This window comes from Pleurodeles waltl, chromosome 11, assembly GCF_031143425.1.
Source record: "Pleurodeles waltl isolate 20211129_DDA chromosome 11, aPleWal1.hap1.20221129, whole genome shotgun sequence".
NCBI classification, from domain to species: Eukaryota; Metazoa; Chordata; class Amphibia; order Caudata; family Salamandridae; genus Pleurodeles; species Pleurodeles waltl.
The window spans coordinates 243842533-243861041 of NC_090450.1; the positions used below are offsets into that span (position 1 = coordinate 243842533).

The 18509-nt window shown below is 44.7% G+C and overlaps 1 protein-coding gene across 1 annotated transcript in view; it reads left to right on the forward strand.

The window, feature by feature from the left end:
* Positions 1 to 18509, forward strand: part of LOC138266600 (guanylate cyclase soluble subunit beta-2-like) — a 480633-nt gene that overhangs the window by 235112 nt on the left and 227012 nt on the right. Inside the window, exon 8 of the mRNA XM_069215434.1 lies at positions 11404 to 11507. Within this exon, the coding sequence (XP_069071535.1) occupies positions 11404 to 11507 (104 nt within the window). The remainder of the gene's footprint in view (positions 1 to 11403; positions 11508 to 18509) is intronic.

Consider the following 18509-nt stretch of genomic DNA (forward strand, 5'->3'; position numbering starts at 1 on the left):
GATACACTTACTGGTATAAGGGGTTATTATTTTGGGGTCCCCACTAACCTAGTGTGGGACTCCAGAGATGATGTACACTGAAAGAGCACATCATGGTGCATTTTATGAAGGTGGTACTATTGTCCTAGGGCCACCATAGGCTGAGTTATGAACAAAAATGTTTTGTAAAAGTAATACCCTGCAAAGCATTATGGGGCGAGTTTCCGTGCCGCAAATATTGTACTATGTTGCTATGTTGACTGTAATGCTTTAAACAGCCTCTAGCGGACACCACAATGAAAATAACATTTGCAAGGAACATGGTCACGTAACCATATAGTTAGCCCCTAGAGAGCATAAGCACATGAAAACAAAATGGCAGAAAGCAATGCAGTGTAAACATATATTTATCCCCTAGAGGGTGTAGAGCCTTACACATTTTCTGAGCTAACAGGCCTACTCCAATGATATTACAAACAAGGCCCTTAAAACACAAACTACTCCTAGCTGTAAAAAAAAAAAAAAAAAGGTCCAGCCAAGAAAGAGCTTAAACAGACACTGAATGGTGGGCGATGTTATTATTGTGGGGGCCCCTAACTTAGTTTGGTGACCCAGAAATGACGTTGACAGGAAGAGTATGTTGTTGTGAACATTTTGGTGGTGGTCCCATTGCCTTAGTACCAATACAGGCTGAGTTCTAAACAAAAATGTTTTCTAAAAGTAATGGCCTGCAAAGCATTATGGTGTGAGTTTCCTGAGTGCAGTGAATATTGTAGTATCTTGCTGTGTCAGGAGAGCCAATATAAGGATGTCTGTGTTTTTTACATAAAGCATTTATCAATTACAAGTTTTTTTGTGAAAGCTATGGAGCGTGAAGGGGAGAGCCAAAAGTAATGACTCTGGTTAGGTAACAGTGAACAATGTGACCAGCGCTTCAATACCGCAGTTGGAGTTCGCACTATGAGCACCATGGTCACTATGGAGCACGAAGGGGAGAGACTAAAGGAAAAAATAGTTTGCCCACTCTAAAGTAAATCTGCAATTGTGCAATAATTCATGTAACAGGGCCAATCTGCAAAGCAGTAATAAAACCGCCCCAAAGCGGGGCAAACGTAAAGCATGTACCAATGACATCAAGGGATTTTTGACAGGTAAGCCCACGAATGACCGAAAGTGATGGGTTTGAGATGGACGTGGTTAAAAGCCCACAGAATACTTACAACAGGTCAAATAACGCTTGTGTGCTTGACCTAAAAATGATTTTCTTACAGAAACTTGGGTCTAACTGTTACTACCCAATGGTGACCATGACTAGGTAAAATATATGCGAGGCACTGGGGCAAGAGGTGCCCGGTTACACAGGGATGCTTCTGAGTGGTTTGGATTAATACCACTGCTGTCTGCCAGCATTTGATACGGAGAAGCAGCAGAATTCACTGAGGTAGGAGGAGCAGCTAATGCGTGGACCGGAGGGTGTGCGGAGTGGCTGCTGCCGAATACCGGGTGAGTCCGTCGAACCTTATGTGGCTGGACCTGAAGTTAGGCCTGGCGTAGTCCCATAACCTAATCAGTATTAATTGCTTTTTTGGAATTTGTCTACACCATGTGAGGAAAGGAAGTGCAGCAATCTGCCTCCGGGCTAAAGGGATAAAGGAGATGATCCACAAACATATATGTGAGCTGCTTTAAACTTGTTTAAGTATTTGGATCTACCAAGAAGGAAAAGATTACGTGCAAACATTGAAAGAAAGGTATAGATTTTATACCTGGTGTACTAAGTGGTGAACTAACATTAATATTTCCAATTAGAACAAATAAGCATTGACAGACCTGGTGGTGGCAGTCAGACAAGTGAGGTGGAGATTGGCATCAGAACGCACCTTTAGTGAAAGAACTGAGGCTACAGGGATGGAGAATTCCTTCAATGCCGGTAACAGAACATCTACACAATTGATTAAGCAACTAGAAAAGGCAAGAAAAATGGAAGTGAAACAATGGGGGGAGATTACATAATTTACAAAGTATTTGGAATGTAAGCAGGTACCAATGGGGCTACGAATAATGTTGCTACAGACATATGAAGATATGGATGAACATCTGGTGAATGAATGGTGCCACAATATAGAGGGATGTTCAGTAAAATTAATGAAAACATTAACTAAACATGCTAAATGGAAAATGGAATTCTAAGCACCAACAAATGAAATGATTATGAAGGAATTAGAAAAATATAAGGATGAAATGAATGTTAAAGACCAACTGACTAGGATGGAGAAAACCATGGAGGAATACGATGAGGGGATAATGAAATGGAAAGTGAGGAAATTCACTAGGGACACATTGGATTATAAATATAGCTGAATTTATACATTTACACAGAAATATGATCTAGGGAGAAAATGGATGTGTTCAAGAGTAGATCACCTAGTGAGAGCGATGGCAGTTCTCATCCTGGCTCTAGTGCAGATGAGACAACGATGGAGAAAATTGATTTTCACAAGTAGCTTCACCTTGTGCATATGACTACTTGTAAAGGAGGAAGAGTCAGGATAAAACAAGGCTTCAAAAAAAAGAATGTAAGCCAAGGAGGGGCAAGAGACAGAGGGCATAAGAAGAAATATTATGCATGGGTGATAACTCTGGGGTGCGAACCCTTGTTTTAAATATCTAGTCGATTGTTTTAAATGATAATAAGATGAGATTATTGAACTTAGGTCTGACCTTTTGCCCGATGTCCGGTCCGGATTTTGATGACATTAGAATTGAAGTATATGAGTATGTTTGCAAACTTAAGCTCCATAAATATTATTGGATGAAACCTAGGAAGGCAATCACACATACATCCATGGACTACAAACTTTTGTCCTTTAACATATTGGATATTTCTGATCTTCTTACTATTTGTGATTTAGCAATGAGAGATACTGAGGATCTTGTGCAAGTACAGAGTATCAATATGAACAGTAAGGCTGGATCATCTGCGAGTACGAATACGGAAGAAGGAATGGCGCACCAGGAATCACGAGATCTAACACTGCAGAAAGAAATGCTTAAGGAAATGGGATTCGAAGCAGGTCATCAAGTAGGATGAGGTTTTAAACCTGGAAGTGAGTTTTGTTCTCATTTACCCCCGGGAAATCAAACTGATTTATTTCAACAGTCGGTAATGGAAGATTTGAATGTATTAAGGAAAAACTGGCAAAATGAATAAGGGAGGAGTACATTTTCAAATAAAGATTGGAAGGACATTTTTGATTTGAAGAATAATTCCTCATTGATTATCAAACCATCCAATAAAGAAGGCAACTTTGTTTTAATGGATTTGAGCACATATTAATCAGAAGTAAGAAGACAGCTGAGTAATACCATGCACTACAGCTGCCTCCAAAGGAATCCCATTGAGGAAATGGAAAAGGAATACCCCTTTAAGTTGAAATCATGGCTCAACCATGTGTTATTGGAATGGGATGAATACCAATTTTAAAGGTGGAACATGCAAAGATGGCAACAATATATTTTCTCCCGAAGACCCACAAGGACAAAAAAGTCCCGTCCCCCCGGTAGACCAATTGTGAGTTCAATGGGGTGTATATTAGAGAATACATTACAATATCTGGACCTTTTTTCACAAGAATATGTAGTTAACCTGCTTTCATGCTTGACAGATTCAATAGAGTTTTTGAAAACCTTGGATGGCATTCCATAGAAGTGAGAGTATATAATTGTCACACTTGATGTGGCATCATTGTACACCTCCATTGATCATGATAAAGGTGTCCTGGCATGTAAATATTTCTTGAGGGGCAGACCTCTAGAACTACTGGAACACACTCATATGTTTGATTGAAATGGTTAAGTACTGTCTCACTCACACTGTCTTTCTCTTTGATAAGCAGTACTATCTACAGAAGCAGGGCACACAGCAATGGACACCTCATTTGCCCCCACCTACGCAAACTTGTTCAGGGTGTGGTGGAAGAAAGAGGTTGCCTGGGGCGAGGAGAATGTGGAATATGTTGAGAAAATAGCACTGTGGGTGCAGTTTATTGATGACTTATCTATCTTATGGGAGGGCGATGAAATTGAATTATGCTCTTTCATAGAGCAATTGAACAATAATGAGTTTAACTTGCCATTCATTCACAAGCTCATACAGTAGAATACATTGTGAATGTTTGGACGTTGAGACGGATGTGATTGACGATCAACTAATAGATAAGATACATAGGAAACCAAATGCTACCAACTCATGACTGCATGCCAACAGTGGCCACCCAGGGACCCTGAAATGGAATATCCCCTATAGTCAATTACTAAGGACTAAAAGAGTATGCTCAATGATGGAGGAATATAACAAAGAGGCATCTAATGTGATGAGGATTTTTGTGGAAAGGGGCCACCCTAGGGGTGTATTTGAGGATGCAAGGGACAAAGCCCATAAGAAATCAAGGGAGCAACTGTTATATCCACAGAACAGCGGTTTAAGTAAAGGGGAAAGTAAAGTGAAGAGATTGTTTCCCAAATATGACATGGCTCAATCTAGCATCAAAAAGATACTGCATAAGAATTGGCATGTACTGAACAAGGATGAACATTTGAAAGAGATTGTGCAGATTGGGCCATAAATAACTTTTAAGAAAGCCAGATCATTGGGGGATATATTAACATCTAGCTTCTTTGACCCAGATATGGTGAGCAGGAACTGGATAACTGAAAACACTCAGGGCTTTATCAAATGCATGTAAAGCTTATCATTGTGGGCTGAATTGTAAAAGTTATCAGACATTTGTGAGTGGGGACGTCAGGATTGATGACACAATCATGTGTAACTCAGACCATGTGATATATGTCTTGAAATGTGGATGTGATGAGCTCTCTGTAGGGAGCACAATAAAGAAGTAAAAAGTCAGTATTCTCCAACATATACGAGCAATCATAAATGGTGACAAGAGCTATCCCATGGCATGTCATTCTGAATGGTGTCATTCTCGATCCCTCACCACATTCAGATTTTATGAAATTAAGCATATTTAAGCCCACCCAAGAGGGGGAGACAGAGAGAAAGTACTGCAGAGGGAAGACTGAAAATTGAATAGATTATGTACAGAGGCTCCCGGGAGTCATAACTTAGATGCTGAGTTGCATGTTCATTTGTGATTGGACAATGGAGGTCATCTCACCTAGCATACAAGTGCATACACGTGTGAGGAAGGGTGGGAATTACAGTATGTTGATTGGGAGTATACACTGTGCTCCACTAGCATGTGGGTGAATTTTTTGTGGTATGTCACTTGGAACAATGCCTCTAGAAGAAGTGATGGCTCACTTAGCATCTTGTTATTAATGTTATCATGTTAGTAATGATATGGCATAACGTATGTGCAACCTCCATTAGCTAATAGATCCACAAGGGGTTCCCATATATTGCTGCTTACAGTCATGCACTGTACACCTTAAGAAAGGGTAGGTGTAAATGGATCTCATGAGGGGAGCATATGAAATATTGAAATTGTGAGATGATATTCGCAGTGAAGAAGCGATGATCTTCTTAGCATCTTGGCACTTTGGTGCACATTTGCACTTTAAACTTGAGTCATGTACCCATGGAAGATCATACATGTATGCATGTGCAACCTCCATTAGCTAATGGATCCACAAGGAGTTTCCATATATTGCTGCTTACAATCATACACTGTGCATTTTACAAAAGAGTAGCTGTATGTAGATCTTGTGAGTGGAACATATGAGATATTGGAATTGTGAGACGATATTTGCATTGAAGAAGCAATGAATTATTTAGCATCTTGGCACTTTGATGCACATTTGCGCATTAAATTTGAGTCATATGCCTATGGAAGATCCTTCACTATTTGTGTTTATAAAGATCAATTATTCGCCCTGGAGGGGTAGCGGTCCAATACATTGGGAGTATATACAGACAGATGAGAATGCCAACATTACCTTGTCACAACATGCATGTGCACTTTCTATTGACCAATGGATCTAGAAGAGGCACCCATGTATTGCTTTTTATAATTATGCACTGTGCACTTTGGGAACAGGGTAGCTATGTATGAATACAGAGAAGAGAAGATACAAGATATAATGAGGAGGTAGTGTACATAGAAAGATAAGGATGCCAATGCCATTGTGTTATAAAATGCATGTGTACTTTACAGTACCCAATGGATCCATGAGGGATTCCAATGTTTTGCTGCTTATATCTGCATTGTGAACTTTTAGTAAGGGTAGCTGCACATAAATCTGGAGAGGAGAGCATATGAGATATTAGAACTGTGAGGTGCTATTTACATCAAGTGAACATCACAAGGGGATTTCAGTCCAGTTCTTGAAACAATCAATAGCCCTTGTATGTTGATTAATGTGTGACTCAGAATTCTGGTTTATGCACTGCATGTATCTATACTTTGGAATGAGTCAGATTAAAAGGACTCATTAGCATTGTTGTGTGGGATATGGCCAGAATAAGGATATCCAGGTTTTATGCTTATCACTAATTGGGGTTATATGATATGTGTGAAGTACAATATTGATTTATGACCTGAGCCACAAAAGAATTCACTGTAAGTTGCTGGCTTTACCATATTCCCTAATATATAACCTGTTGGGAGTGCTCTTTCATAGAGGACAACCCTTGTTAGCATTGAATTACCGGCCTGTCCAGCCGGGAAGGCAGCACCACTGCATATAGGTCTCTGTGACTTAATGGACTGTCACATTTTGAGCAGCAGTTTGGGACACTTTCAGCAAACCCGGTGATTTTACATTGAATCTGCTTACTTTAGGTAATTAACTCTGTTTTTATTGTTTCGCTTGGCTCCAGCAACCCACTTGGGAAAATATTATAAAATGTGCAGGACTACCTTTACCAGAATGCACTTTTCAATGGGGACAGAACTGGTATTTAACAGAGTAGTCAGGTGCCTGCAATTAAAACCAGCTGAGCAGCCATGCACTTGGTCTTTGAACAAGGGAGGAGATGTCTGGAATGCTTTCAGCACTGGCTGCACCTACTGAGGTGAAACACTACAGACTACATTTCTCTGCTGATGAAGGGATGAACCCAGAAACACGTGTCCAGAGATGAATAAAAATACAAGGCCAGGAATAATGAAAATATAACCTGTTGGGAGTGAGCGGTCATAGAGGACAACCCTTGTGTGTGTATGTATATATATATATATATTTCAACCTTTTCAGACATCTGTCACTTTCAAGAGTCAAGATTATGCCAAATTTGTGGCAAATGTTTCTACCCAGCAGATCAGACTGCCAGTGACTATGCTTTGTCAATGTGTTTCAGAAAACCAAAAGTTACATAACTCTCATCAATGATCTAAAGTTTTAGGTGTATATATGTGCATTCATTTGAACTTTAAATATTAGTAAACCAGTAATGTTTAACACAGTCATGAAAAATAAGTCAGTTATAAATGTTCTGGGCACAGCAGATTTGAAAAAATCAATTCCTTACCAATATGGGAGAGACCAGGGTGGGTGGTGAGAAAATTAGCACTATCTACTATACAATGGGAGGAGTAATGAGGGTTGTTAAGAAAGGACATCCTAGTACAAGCATCCACTCTCAAAAGAGTAAGCCAATTGCTATTTACAAATTAGACTTCTAAAGTAGCTACAAACCTTGTATCAAAACATAAATAAATGTACTCCAACCCAGCCACAAAATAAGTCAAGCACTATGAATGGCCATTCTCAGTCACTGCAACATACTCTCTTAAAAAATAGAATGCACCTGTTTGTGACGGGCAGTAAAAAAACTGGATTACCTCCTGTGCTGGCTCCCTTGTCCCCCTCAAAACAGAGCAATACAATAAGACCTACAAGATCTAGGAACTAAGACCGATGAAATGCAGGTGCAAACAAATGGAGCGCAAATGGAGAACCAGCAAGTGACCCGGACCTACAAATGTGCTGTTCTGGCAGACCGCATCAATGTCAACACCAACAGACGCAAGAAATCTTCACAATTATGAAGGATTTCACCTCAACTTGAACCCTTTGGTAGGACCTCTGTAACAATCTCTTTCAATTTTTCAGCAAAAAAATCATGACCTTTTGCAGCAAATTCAATCCACACCCGGACCCAACAGTCCTCTTCAGTATGTGACATGGTCACCCACCCCATCCTCATCTAACTCCTGCCCAAACTCAGACTTGAAGGTCACATACCCTGGTGGATCTGCTCTTTCCTGACTGGAAGGAGCCTATCAGTCAGCCTGGCATGGTACTCCTGAAACGCCTGTGACCTAATCTATGAAGTTCTTCAAGGATCTTGCCTGAGCCGGGCATACTTCCATACATACATGATCCTTCTACCAGTATCATCCACTCTCACAACATCAAGGCCTTCTCCTACCCCGATGACTCACAAATCATTCTCTGCCTCACAGACAAGATGCCCAGTACCTGGATCAAGTTCAAAGCCTGTATAAAAAATATTGCCCAATAGATGAAGACCAGCTGTCTGAAGCTGAACACCAACAAGACCAAAATCTTCATTTTTGGGAAGAGCACTTCATCGTGGAATGTCACCAGGGCCAGGACCGACATCCACCCCTTCCACCCAAACCAAAGACCTCAGGATATTCATTGACAGCAATCTCAATATGATTTCCCAAGTCAACGCTGTCACTGCCTCATGCTTCCATACCCTGAAGATGCTGAGGACGTTTTTCACATGGTCACCAATCAGGACCAGGAAAGCTGTAATGCATGCCACAGTCACAAGCAAACTGGACTATGGGAACACCCTCTATGGTGGGATCAACAAACCTCTCACCTGAAGGGTGCAGACTGTTTAGAACTCTGTGGCCAGAACCACTCTCCACTTCCCACGCTGCACTCACATCACACCACAACTGAATAACCTCCACTGGCTCCCCATACGCAAACAACCACAATTCAAACTTTTCACCCACTTTTTCACGGCACTACATAACACTGGCCCAGTGTACCTCAACAATCACATCTGCTTTCACAAACCTTCCAGACACCTCCTTTCTTCTGGATTCCTGCTTGCACACATCCCACACATATGGAAAACCAGATCCGGGGGTCAAGCCTTCTCTTACATCTCTACTAAAGCATGGAACAACCTGCTACTTCACATAAGGTCCTCTTCCTCACTTGAATTCTGCATGAAGCTGAAGATCTGACTTTCAAGAAGTCCCACTAGGTCCTAGGTCTAACTAGGCTCAAACCTTCTCAGCACCAGGATACTCTCACAGGAGATAGGGCGCTCTACAAATATGCATAACATATTATTACATAACGTTCATCCATGCACTCTGACTGGGCAGCTGGTTGGATGGCTTACCTCCAATGGCCTCATCTCCCTCAGGCTGTCGGAAGAAGGTTTATGCCAATGGAGTATGTTATACTCCCTTGGTGTATATCTAGCAGTTGTGTCACCTCTAGATCTGGAAGGCAGACTGAGCGTGTGACAGAGAAGGTACTCTTTCATAACTTTCTGCAAAACTCTGAATCAACCTCTTTTGTTCTGGTATTGAATCTGCAGGAATGCTCCTTCTGTCATGTCAAAGAAACAACAAACTTAGCTCCCCCAAGGTGTGAATAAGAGGTTTAGCTTAAAATCAGATTAGAGAGTCAATTTACTTTGCCTTGAGGCTAATGAATATTGTAGCATATGTACCTGTCACCTGAAAGTTTGCTATGTCATATTTAAAAGGTGGTGTAAAGCTTTGCTTTAAATGATAATAGTGAACTACAAGCAGAGCTGTAGATGGTTCCTCTTTGCCACGAATATATTGCCAACTATTCCACAATACAACTGCTAACCTTGCAGTTTTAGTACCAAATAGTATAGTATGGCATTATACTGCACTGTACACACCCAGGCCCTCTTTACAACTGGCACAGTTAATTGCTTTATGTGTGGTAACTCCCATCCCTCCACATATCTGAGGTTTTGCGGAATATTGGGAAACGTTGCTTTTGCTGCCAAAAAAAAAAACTGCATGTTATGCCCCATTATCGTGTGCAGGTTTTTAATACAGAGTTAGTGATCAGATTTGATAGGGTGCTAAAAATATGGGCACAAACACTGGGCTAGCTGTCATGAGGGCTGAAGACTTTGATTGCATCCTTTGTGCTCATTTTGTTTCAACTATAAACTCCTAAAACGGTATTGGCTCTTGTGCAATTTACAGTCTGCACACTTTTGAACACTCTGGAACACTCATAGGCGTTGCTGTATATGCTATTTGGACTGGATATGTGCATCCCAGGGTCTAACGACTGGAGTTATGAACTGTTTGATAACAAGATTATGGGCATGTTTTATCCGCCAAGCAATTGTGGACAAATATCGTGGATTAGCAAGAATTTGCATATGATCAAATAGCACTCGTGCATTTAGCACAAGGACACATGCCACCTGAGCTGGAAACTTGATTGGAATTTGTAGCGAGGTCATTAGCTGCGACTTTTTAATTTGTATTTCATTTGCCTAAATCTCATACTGGAAATAAATTGTGGTTTTACCACGATCCCGTGCGCTCATTATCTCCACAACAAGGAATAACAAGGGGAACAGTATCTGAGATCTTTCTGGACCTAAGAATTTTCGTTTCCATTGAAGGTGCTCCTCATACAGGCCTGATTTACTGAAATTTTAAGCAATGCAGCGCAGCTAGTAAAGATGCTGCACTGCCTTGCATAAAAAGAAAATGGCAGGCCAGCTCTCTCTCTCTTTGCGCACTTTGGGCTACCTGGCCCCATTGCAGGCACCCTTGTATCAGGGTGAAAAGGTGTATGGTTTGTGGTCAGGAAAGTTTTTGTGCACGAATGGCACCTTCCTACACAAAAAATCATCCTTTGAAGCTATTTCATCTTTGAATGTGTTCTGCAGAATACTGTACAAATGCAAAGAAGGAATAACAAGGGGAAATAAAGATATTTCTCCTCTTTATGCCAGCTTCAGCCAGGCTCAAGATTTTGGTGAAAACTCATGTCTTTAAGTCTTTTTCAAAAAAGGTTTGTGCCAAAATCCATTGGTGGATGCACAGGAACAGCTATCACCACCCATGGAACACAACCCTAATACAAACTAACACAATGCAGTGCAACGAGCTGTCTTGTGTTACTTTTTCCTACAAAGCCATGCAAATCGTCATTTGCATGGCTTTTAAAATACCAAAACAGATTTTGCAAAGAGACTTCCTCAAATAAGTGACAGAATCCCAATACAAAATCTTTGTGAGCGGGGGTCACAACCGTTGTTGGAAAGTTTTTCATATTGTTTTTATAACATGACAATATAAGTGACATGACATTTAAATGATAAACGTTAATTTGTGAGTGAATGAAAACGCCCTCTGCATTATGATTCAGTGCAACAATAAGAGTTTTGTCTTTATGTAGGCAAGATTTTGAGAGGCTTTGTACCAGCATATCCAGAGAACCTCTGGGTGGACGTCAAAACTTTTTGCAATGGACTTCCTTTTCACATTGTATTCGACGAAGAGGTAAGAACTCAAAAGAGTGAATTTCTGTCGCTATAGTGAAGTATTGTCAAGTGACAAAATGCATGTCTTTAAAGAAAGATGTTAAAAAATGACACATTTACTGTTTGTGATACACGCCTATTGATTGGTTGAAAAGGAAACTTTCAAACATCTGGCAAAGGGTTTGCATTGAACGTCTGATATTCTATCCTAAGGGTAATTCGCTCATCGAGTAACTTTCTGAGAATCACAAAAATCCCACGGGCTTCTAGATATCTAGAACAGTAAACTGCTAGGCGTGCTCATATGCATGAAATGTATGTATATGGAATTGTAACCGTGTGGGAAAATACAAATACATCCATTTTAACACGAATATGCTAATTCATTTTGTTTTCTTCCACATGTAGAAAATATTCTACCCGTGGTGAGTGCCTACCGCAACACCGTTTTTATAAACACCCTTACTGCGGCGTTTGATGGAAGTAAATGTGCATGCGTTTCCAAAAATGAAGGGACTCTACCCACCAGAGGTGCATGTGTACCTACAAACCTATAAGTTTCTGTGTCTTCGGTTATACTTGAAAAATGTCCCGCACAGGAACCCCCAAATCGCACCCTATTCTTAATTCATAAATGCAGGACGTCTATGGCACTTGCAGATGTCCTGTGCGTATTAGTCCGCATTTCGTAAACAAAGCGCCACTAAGGTAGATTCCGTCAATCAAAATTGGCATCTGGCACGTGAAAAACAAAGTTTTTGTGCTCCTAAGTGCAACTTTGAATCAGGCCTATTGTTGAATAGTTTCAGTAACCAGATAAGGATGTCTTTAAATTAGTTTGGTGTTGCTGTTTTTTTAGTTCTTGATTTTATATTAAAATGGTCCAATATTTGTAGCATTTTTGACAAAAGCCTATTTCCACAATTCTCTTTTATTTTTAGGTATGTTTGGACTATGCGCTTAATATTTCATTTCTTTATTTCTTTTGTTTAGCGTATCTTGTAGAACGTTGTTTTTTCTTTCATTGTGGCAGGTTATGCATATATCAAGTAGTAAACACTTTCACTAGTGAGTTTCTCAAAAGGTGAATAGTCAGTCAATCATTACATTGGCAATTAACTTATGTTAAGAGTCCTTGTTCTCATGAAACTTGCAGGTAATATTTCAAGGTGATGAATTTAGGGGACATGCCCATATGTCTTCACCTATGTGAGAAAACAGGGCTGATTGCAGAGGCTCCCCTGACTTTTTGCCCCTATTTTTCACTTTTTGCTGGTGTTTTCCTGAGTCTGATGGTACACTGGGTACTGCTAACCAGTCCCTTTGCTGTGTAAAATCAGTATGCAAATTAGGCTAATTATAATTGGCTATTTCAACCTACCTATAAGTCCCTAGTATATGGTAGGGCATGTAGGTTTGGGGACCCCAGCAATAGGTAGTGCACCCATAGGTGCACTGCTGAGGTGCCCATTGTCATTTTAAAGGCAGGCCTGCCTTGCTGGCTGCTTTTAAATTAAAGTTACATGCAAAATCGACTTTGGAATTAAAAGTACTTCCAAAGTCTTAAACTACCTTATTTTTACATATATGTCACCCCTAAGATGTGCCCATTGCGCCCATAGGGTTGGGTGCCACGTAACTATAAGCTGGGACCTTATAAAAATAGTTTTATAATCCCTGGTGAGGTAAAACAGCCAAATTCCCTTTTCCCTCATTGTAGTGAATGGCCTCCATAGGCTAGAATGGGGAGACCTTATTTTAATTTATAAAGTCCCCTTAATTATCAGATACCTCAAGTTTGGTATCAAATTAATTGTTATAATAAATCCCACAACTTACTATTGTTGGATTGAATATAACTTGTTCAGGTAAATAGTTTTAAACTCTACCTACAAAGTTGCCAACTTCAGCCCTGTAGTGCTCTGCTCTGATCGGCCAGCCTCTGGCAGCCTGGCCAGGCTGTCTTGATGAGGTGTGAAGTAGCCTGGGCTGAACAACACAAAGGAATGTGCCTGTGGGAGGAGATCTTCCCTCAGCAGATGGAGAAGCAGGATGGGGGGAGGGCTGCCAAACTGGTCTTCAAAGGCAGGGAAGGACATTTGGATCAACCCAACACCTCCCCTCACATCCAGTAAACCCAGACAATTAGGTGCCCCCTTGATTAGATTAGGAGAGGGCAGGTGAAGGATGTGTTTACGATTTTTAGCCACACCTGTGGGAGGGCTCAGCCAGATGTAACCTCCAAAAATCAGTTTCAGCTATGAAGGATGTTTGAGGAATGTTGCTCCTTGGGATTGATTTTTGCCACACTTCCCAGGAAGTGGTCATCAGGGGGGAAGGACCCTGCCCCTGATTGGAGAACGAGGACCCTCCTGTTTTTTCACCCAGGAGCACGGATAAAGGTGGCAGAGCTGCAGCCACAGCTCAGATCCCTACCAACTTCCTACAAGGAAGAACTACAGAAGAAGAAGGACTGCTCTGCTGGACCCCTGACCTGCACCTGGACACAGCACTCTGGAGGACTGCACCAGCGCACACTTGGGCTTCACCACAAGAAGGCCTTTCTCCACTGGTTCTGGAGGGGACTTTGTGCCCAGAGTTCTTCATCCTGCCAAGGATTGGGTGAGTGGATGCCTTTCTCCACTGGTTCTGGAGGGGGCTTTGGCCCAGAGTGCTTCATCCTCCCAAGGATTGGGTGAGTGGATGACTTTCTTCACTGTTTCTGGAGGGGGCTTTGTGTACAGTGATGCTGCACCTGGGGTGTGGCAGTTAACATCCTCTCACCTGGGTGTCTGAGCCACGAGATGTACATGGAAGAGGTAGCATGATACTCCATGGAGGCAGACCCACACTCCATTCTGCGTCGACTTAAGCCGCCAACTGCTGGTTGTGCTAGTGCTGGTGGTAGTGCCTCAAGTGGAGTGTCCAGGGTCCAGGACCTCACTGTCAGCCTCGCATGGCTGCCCACTGGTGATGCTGCTGACGTCTAATATACTGGTAGTGGCTGGGCACGTGGTGGGGCTGATGGTGGTGCAGGTGGCGGTGGTCCGCGGCAGAGATGCTGCCGGTGCTGGCCGTGGTGCAGGTGTCCGTGTGGTGGAGGGAGACACCATACCGTCTCCGTCAGCCTCAGATGGCTGATCCTTGGGGAGGATGCTGCTGACTGACATTGTGGCAGCGGAGGTGCAGGTGGCGGTGCAGGTGGCGTTCGTTGCGGCGGTGAAGGTGGTGGTCGTTGCGGCGGTGGAGGTGGCAGTTGTAGCGGCGGTGCAGGTGCCCTTTGTCTTGTGTCCCTTCCCCACCTTGGAAGTCGCTACTGGGACCTTGGCACTGTCCTCTCTGTGTTTGGGTGAGGCCTTGCTGGGTGCGTGGTGCGTCCTTCCCCTGCTGAAGCCGACCCCTTTTTTACCTTGGCAGGTGGCAGAATCGGGTGCTCCTTCACATCTGTAGGTGGCACACTGGCAGCTCTGACGGGTGCCCCCTTCGATCCACCCCGACTTGCATGGATCCCAGCAGACACAGATGTGGTGGCAGAGGTGCTGGGATCTAGACATCCTGGCCCTAGGGGACGGACGGGGGGAGGTGTAGGGAAGAGGTTCAAGTTAGCTAGGAAAAGTTGCTTAGACACACTGGGACGGGAAGATGGAGGGGGTGTGAGAGTGGAGGAAGAGGTAGTGGTTGTAGGAGGTGCACTTCTGCTGAGTTTGGGTGACAGTGCATGGGCGGGAGGCTACTGTGAGGTGGATGGCTGTTGGGTCGGTGTGTGCCTGCGTTTGTGTACTTTAGGAGGAGGGCTCACAGACATACTGGGAGAGGACACAGGGGACGTGTGAATGGTAGTGGGGGTTGTTATTGCATGTGAACGGTGTGTTGTGATGGGTGTGCTGGTGATGGAGGCAGTGGCTGATGATGTAGTGCATGCAGGTGTGAGTGGAGACGAGACTGGGCTGGGAGGGAGGTGGAGGACGTGGAGGAGGGGGACACAGAGGAGGAAGTGGATTCTGGTATGTGTGCATGGGGATGGTGTATGTGTGAGTGCCTGTGTGATGTGTGGTGCTTATGTTTTCCTGAGCCACTTTTGTCTGTTGATGTGTGTGCATGCTGGTCTGAAGGTGTGATTTAGATAGGCTGAGGTAGAGGGGATTGGGTCTGGGTTGTGGAAGTTGGAGGGGGGAGGCTGGACACAGGGACAATGGCTGCCATCAGTGCTGAGGCCAGAGCCTGAAATGCTCTCTGTTGGGCCGCCATGCCAGAATGAATGCCCTCCAGGTATGCATTTGTTTGCTGCAAATGCTTCTCGACACCCTGGATGGCATTCAGAATGGTTGACTGTCCAATTGTGAGGGATCTCATGAGGTCAATAGCCTCCTCACTGAGGGCAGCAGGGCTGACTGGGGCAGGGCCTGAGGTGCCTGGGGCGAAGGAGATGCCCACCCTCCTGGGTGAGCGGGCACGTGAAACACGCTGAGGGGCTGCTGGGAGAGCAGTTCTGGTGGGGGGGTGGTGGCTGTACCTGTAGTTGGGGTGGGCACAGAGGTGTCCGCCACCGCCCGGCAGCTTCCATCAGAGGAGGAGTCGCTGTCGCTGGTATCCACTTCTGTCCCCGTCGTGGAGCTCCCCTCACCCTCCATCCCACTAGTGCCTTCACCCTCCGTGGATTCACCCTCCTGGGTCATGTGGGATGCAGCTCCCTCCCTCTGTCGCCAGTGCCTCTGCTCCTCCTCCAGATGATGCTAATGCACACAAGGACAGGGTGACAAAACAAGAAGGGGGGGAAAGACAGAGGACACACATGGTCAATGCCAGCAATACCACTACCGTTGGCGGACACAACACACACACTGAGCTGCCCTTTACACTATGCCTTGCCTAACCAGTCACTATGGTAGTCACCCCCCCATGGGGTACAATGCCTAATGCCAACACATGCACACCTTACACCCACAGGACCCTGCACACCAGTAGCTGCCCAGTTGTACGATTGGGGTAGGGGTGCTTCTGAGCCTGCAAACAAGGGACCTACCCTGGCATGACCGGCCTGGCCTAGGGGCACCCACAGCCCACGCCCAGATCCCTCCTAAACCGCACAGAGTCAGCTTTATGACACTGTACTCACCCCCTTGTGGCTGCTGTGATGCCCTCAAGCGCCCATCCAACTCCGGATAGGCCACCGCCAGGATGCAGAACATCAGGGGGGTCATGGTGCAACGGGCACCCCTTCCACGTTGGGAGGCCAGCCCCAGCTGGGCCTCCGCCGTCTTCTTGCTCCAGCAGCGCAGGTCCTCCCATCTCTTGCGGCAGTGGGTGCTCCGTCTGTGATAGACCCCCCAGAGTCCGCACTTCCTTGGCGATGGCCCGCCAAATACCCTTCTTCTGTTGGGCGCTGACCTAGAGGCAAAGGACAGGAGGAAAGGAAATTACTCAACCGTCCGGACCGTCATTCTCATTGCCCACCAGTTCCACCCATGCCCTGACGCACATACACTGACCATCCTCACATGCAGCACCCTTGGGAGGATGAAGCACTCTGGGGCCAAAGCCCCCTCCAGAACCAGTGGAGAAAGGCATCCACTCACCCAATCCTTGGCAGGATGAAGAGCTCTGGGCACAAAGCCCCCCCCAACATGTGGCTTCCATCCACACCACTCCAAACAGGCATTGCCCACGCATCATGCTCACATTGTACTCACCTGTTTGTCTGGAGGACCGTAGAGTAGCATGTAATGGGGGAGGACCCCATCCACCAGGTGTCCAACTCCTCCACAGTGAAGGCAGGGGCCCTTTCCCCAGACACTGTAGCCATTGTCGCTTCCAGACTCAGGTCACAGCAGCACTTGCAGTGTAGGTCCTCCCCTGTTGAAGGCCAGGCATCAAGTGAGTGAACAGATAGAAAATGGCGGTCACGTCTGCAGCGGTGCTTACCGTCACCGCCAGCGTACATGGCCATTGGCTCCTGGAACCCATAGGGCCCAATGAAAACCAATGCTGAGTTGCACGGCGGTCTTCGACCGCCTACCGCGACGCTGCACAACGCCAGTGCAGTTACCTCATTTCCCCTTGTCCCTCCTCACAATTTAGGCAGCTGCCATTTCAGGGGTGCACATGGCATGGCACCTAACTGCGTCACACCACATATTGGCACATTTACAGACTAACTCTTTCACACACGGATTTACTAACATTCATGCAGACACAGTTGTGCTACCAATGTGGTAAATGACCCTCTGCTCACCGTTCTCCTCCAGAGGCTACAACCGCTGGAGCAGATGATGAGATGGCGGTATCCTCCGGTGTACAGCCCCCGGTGGACCTGTCGACAATGGAAGACAGACACATCATAATCACATACAGATTTGATTGTGCCACAATCCAAGAGCTGTGTGCCCAATTGGAGCCAGACCTGATGTCAGCAATCCGCCAGCCCACAGTTATCACCCCTCTAGTGCAGGTCCTGTCAGTGCTCCATTTCCCGGCAAGTGGCTCCTTTCAAACTACAGTGGCCATGGCATCTGGGATGTCCCAGCCAATATTTTCTAACGTGTTGACTAGAGTTTTGTCAGCCCTGCTGAAACACATGCGCAGCTACATCGTGTTCCCCCAGGTGGAGGATTTGGCCACTGTGAAAGCTGACTTTGAACCCTTCGGTATTATCCCCAACATCATTGGTGCCTTTGATGGTACACATGTGGCATTTGTCCCCCCTCGCAGAAATGAACAAGTGTACAGAAATAGAAAAAGCTACCATTCGATGGATGTGCAAATGGTGTGTTTGGCGGACCAGTACATCTCCCATATGAATGCCAAGTATCCTGGCTCTGTGCATGACGCCTATATCTTGCGGAATAGTGGTAGCCCTTATGTGATGGGCCTACTCCAGAGGCATCGATGGTGTGGCTAATAGGTGAGCCCAAGGTCCCCACACAATATGTGTAGGTGTCTGGGTGCGGGGTAGTCCCTAAGGGTGAGTGTGTGTCTAAGAGGTATCCCTCGTAATTTGCAGGTGCCTCTGGTTACCCCAACC